This window comes from Nannospalax galili, unplaced genomic scaffold (genome assembly GCF_000622305.1).
Source record: "Nannospalax galili isolate Female #2095 unplaced genomic scaffold, S.galili_v1.0 scaffold1909, whole genome shotgun sequence".
Classification (NCBI taxonomy): domain Eukaryota; kingdom Metazoa; phylum Chordata; class Mammalia; order Rodentia; family Spalacidae; genus Nannospalax; species Nannospalax galili.
Genome location: NW_008358834.1, coordinates 207,628 through 212,382, shown reverse-complemented (window position 1 = coordinate 212,382; position 4,755 = coordinate 207,628). Strand labels below are relative to the sequence as shown.

Sequence of the window (4,755 nt, the reverse complement as noted above, 5' to 3'; positions counted from 1 at the left end):
TTTTTGAGACAGGGTCTCCCTGTAGCCCCAGATGTCCTGGAACTCAATATGTAGACCAGGCTGGCCTTGAACTCACAGAGATCCGCCTGCCTCTGCCTCCCGAGTGCTGGGATTAAAGGCATGCACCACCACGCCCAGCGACCCACCTTTTTTGAAGATGTAGATAACTTTTTCTTCTTTTAAATATGGAGGGGAGCTAGAAAGATGGCTTAGTAGTTAAGAGCACTTGCTGCTCTTGCAGAGGACCTGGGTTCAATTCCCAGTATCCATATGGCAGCTCACAATTGTCTGTAACTCCAGTTCCAGATCTGATGCCCTTTTCTATTGTCCAGGGGCACTGCATGCATGTGGTGCACATATAGCACATGTAGGCAAAACACTCATACACATAAAAATAATAAATCTTTAAAAAACATATGGATAAAGTCAATCTAAGAACTGAATCTGTGGGCATCCCTGGAACAATAATAAAGCTCATGCTTTGCAGTTACCTTTATTATGGGCACTTGAATGGTGCTGCTTCACAGAGGCCGCCCCCCCAGTCATGAGGATCTCAGACCACAGCTCCAGGAAGTTCTGTTGTTGATCTGATACCAAGAGTACCTTCAGATTCTGGAAAGGGTTTTCACGGGGTTGCCTAGGAAGGAGTCACAGACACAGATTTTTGAAACTGGAAGGGACCTTAGTATGATAGGTCACAGCTAACAAATACCTCTCCCCTACCCCATTCCCGAAAAGGGACTCCTATACATATTTTGTGAATAATGTATATACTCTGAGATCCTACCTAGTCTTCATTGCTATATCTGCCCACACATTGGGAATAAGCCATTAAATTATGCTCCTGGGCGCCCCCCACCTCCTTGAGTTTGATACTTGAAACTAAGCTCTAACTTAAGTGGTTCTATCTTATCTCCTAATAGGGAATATTGAGCCTAGGTAGTAATCCTCCTATGTTTTCAAAAGGTTCCCAGCCAATATAGAACTAAGTTTTAGCACTAAATTAGATGAACTGCTGAAATTTGAAACTCAAGTTCTGTGATTTATTCTACAGACATTCCAGTTTCCCAGAAACATTTTATTTTCTCAGACTCTCCTTCCAAAAGATTGTTTTCCTGCCTATTCAACTCTAGGCAGGCTCCCAAATACTCACCAATCCAGAATTCTTTGTTCCTCAAGGCTGTACCCAGCTGGCAACAGATAATTACGGTAATTTTGGAGCTGGTTGGCATGGCAACTGTCATGGACCCAGACATGAGACACACATGGAATCCCACTGGCAAGGCACAGGAAGTACTTCCGGGTTCGACAGTGCTGATCAGCAATTAGGAGACACTGGTAGGCTGTGTTACACTAGAGGAAAAAGAACAGAGCTAATGAGTCTGGTGATGTCTATGGAAAGCGCCTGACTAGTCATCCCTAATGAGCCTTGGAGGGCATATGTGAAAACTTCCAATTTCTATCAGAATTACAGTTTAATCTCCTTTTGTACTTAAGGCTGCATTCCTCAGTGAGAAGCCAAATTGCTTCCTGAGATGTTCTCCCTGTCTCACCTGCAGCTTTCTGAGGGCCTGAATCTTCAATATACAACCAAACCAGGCACTCAGCCTTTTAGACTAGGAATCAGCAACACTGATAGGATTTCTTCTAAATAGAATTTCAGCCTTCTGTCCCAGTAACAGAGCAGCCACCAATCAACCCTAGGTTCTAACTTGTCTTCCTTGTGAACAATAAAAAAATCTAGGCTGGCAATATGGCACAGTGATAGAACATCTCTGGCTTCATCCAACCTCCCACTCAGGGTGGCTATACAAACTCCTCACCTGGGCTTCATTGAAGTCTTCAAGGATATAGCCAGCTCCTGCTCGAAGCTGGCATTCTGTATAATGCTTGTTGAAAGGAGGAATTTCTAAAAATTCTATATTAAAAAAAAAACATAACCAAGATTATTACTGAGTTGGTTAGTTTCCTATATGCTTCTTTAATGCTTATTTCTAACTGCCTCCTTTTCTACTTGCCAGCTATTGCCATAGCAGCATGCCTCCACAGACATAAACACTTCCCCACAGGTCAGAAAAAGATCTGAACGGAGACCTACGAAATGCTGCCAGAAAAAAGAACATAAGCCAGACACAGTGGCATGTGCCTGCAGTCCCAGCTACTCAGTAAGTTGAGGCAAGAGTATCACTTGAGCACAGAGGTTGGGAGTCCAGCCTGGGCAAGAAAGTCATACCCAGTCTGCGAGAGTTAAAGAGGAAAAGTTCAGAGGAGGACAGGAGGGAAGGAGAGAGGAGGAAGAAGGAAGAAGAGTAGAGACAGGTGGATCCTGGAGACTCAATGGCCAGCAAGTCAAGCTGAAGTGGCAAGCTCCAGGTTCAATGAGAGACCATGTCTCAGGGGAGTAAGGCAAAGGATGCTAGAGCAGGATACCCAATGTCCTCTGGCTTCTGCACATAGGCATACACATGTGCCATATGTGCATATATCCCCCCCAACCCCCATACAACAAAGGAATTTAACTGGTAATTGAAGATCTAACCTTTTCATGGTTTTAAAAATTACCTGCTTTAGATCATCTTGAAGCACCTCAAAGTACTGAACATTAATGACTGCTCTACACTGGCAAGTATGTCTAACTTGTGGCAAAAAGGCCACATAAAGCCAAGGACAGCTCTGAATATAGCCCACCACAAAACTGTAAACTTACTTAAAACATGAGGTTTTTTTTGCTATTTTTATAACTTAGTCACATGGTTCTTGAATGTTAACTCTGTACATGACACCATGGTGTAGCAATATCCAAGGCTGAACATGCCTGCCAGTCTTGAGGCTTAAGTAGAAGACATTAGAGAAGGCTGGCACAGTAATGACTCAGAGAATTCAAAATTGCTTTCCTTTGACAAATATCATCTGCTCCCCTCATGTACAAACAACATTTTTAAAATTTTATTTACTACTTTTTTACTTACTTAAATTTTATTTACTACTTATTTACTACTTTTATGTGTGTGTTTTGCCTGCATGTAAGTGCGACTCATGTGTGCAACATCCTATAGTGGCCAGAAGAGGGTGTCAGACCCCTTGGACCTGGAATTACAGACAGTTAGCCACCATGTGAGTGCTGGGAATCGAACCTGGGTCCTCTGGGTGAACAGCCAATGCTCTTAACCACTAGGCCATCTCTCTAGCCCCACAGCATTTTTTAAAGGCTCATTCACATAATCTCAATACTTGAGAAGCCAAGGCAGGAGAACTGTTGCACATTCAATGCCAGTCTGGGCTAGAGTATGAGCCCTTATTTCAAAAAAGGAAAAAAAGAAGAGGAACAGCAGCAGCAAGACATTAGAAATTTTAGTTAATTTTGAGTTCTGGGAAATTAAGTTCAAATTTATTCAAATTTTAGCACATACAAAAAAATAATAATAACCCAGTGCATAAAGTTCAATGCCAGGCTGATTCTCCTATCTCCTCATCCTGGTGTAAGACCTGGTAGAGCAGACCCTTGCAGAGATGCCTTTTGGTGCCATCTCCAGAACTGCTCAGGGAGTATTAATGGTCTCCCCCTGCCTGGTCTCTGCACCTCTCTTGAGGTGTTACTGGCCAAACTGCTCACTTTTTTCTTAAGTGTATTGCCTACATGTGTGTAAATGTACTGTGCAATGCCCACAGTCCTAAGAGGCTGTCGAATCCCCTGAAACTGGAGTTATAAACAGTTGTTAGTTGCCATATGGGTACTGGGAGTCAAACCCCAGTCTTCTGCAAGAACAGCCAGTGCTCCTAAATGCTGAGTCATTACTCCAGCCCTTCTTCAACATTCTTTTCAAAATGAAAACCCATACTAAAAACTCCCAGTGACTGTAAATAATTTGAATACAGCTTTGTCAGAGCATCCTTCTGTTTTCCATATATGTCAGAACTGTTAGCGTCAAGACTATGTCCAATTTCTTGATGATACCTTTTTTAAAAAATATTTTATTACTTTTATGTGTGTGAGTGTATTGCCTGCATGTATGTGAGTGCACCCGTGTTGTGCCATGCCTGGGGATGTCAGAAGAGGGTGTCAGATCCCCTGGAAATGGGGTTATGGTGGTTGTTACCCTCCATGTGGATGCTGCGAAGTGAACTCAGGTTCTCCGCAAGAGCAGCCAGTGCTCTTAATCACTGAGCTATCTCTCTACCCCACTTGCACTAAATTTGTGATGCAAGAGGGAAAGTGGCTGTTAGAAGGAAGAAATGTGGTTTTCTCATAATTTTGGAACCAGTGAGCTACAACTCGTAAAGGAAAATGTTTCTAATGCATTAAGTGATAACAAATGACTATTTAGAAGTGGGGGGTTCAAGAATGGGAATATGCACATTGAGAAGGAAAGACACAAGGTGAAGGGGGCAGACACATCCTCTGCACTGATGAAGCTTATCAGTCCTCAAGAGACTGAAATGGACATGTGAACAGCACGGAGAAGCTGCAGGCTCTTTTCTCTTCAGGAGGCAGCTGAGCGCAGAAACTCACACAACAGCTTTTTCCACAGCCTGCATCAGCAGTGCCATTCGGGAACTGTTTCTAGAGGTTTTGCCCTAAGACTGTACCAGAGAAGACCAGCATGAAAACTTTCTACATTATAAAATCTCTAGTCAGATAGGCACCATGTAGCCACCAGTGTCTCCCAATCTGCACTCCTACATTGTGCAAAGAACAGACTGAGGGATTGTCTTCTAATCTTTCCACCTTCCCTTCTTCAGCTTGGGTAGCTGTCT

At 43.1% G+C, this 4,755-nt stretch overlaps 1 protein-coding gene across 2 annotated transcripts in view; it reads right to left on the bottom strand.

Moving 5' to 3' along the window:
- Tp53bp1 (tumor protein p53 binding protein 1) overlaps positions 1–4,755 on the bottom strand; it is a 96,861-nt gene that overhangs the window by 837 nt on the left and 91,269 nt on the right. For both annotated transcript variants that reach the window (XM_008822327.2, XM_017795389.2), the window contains exons 25-27: positions 1,824–1,918; positions 1,154–1,353; positions 492–637 (exon numbers count right to left, since the gene is read on the bottom strand). In XM_008822327.2, coding sequence (XP_008820549.1) covers positions 492–637; positions 1,154–1,353; positions 1,824–1,918 — 441 coding nt within the window. The remainder of the gene's footprint in view (positions 1–491; positions 638–1,153; positions 1,354–1,823; positions 1,919–4,755) is intronic.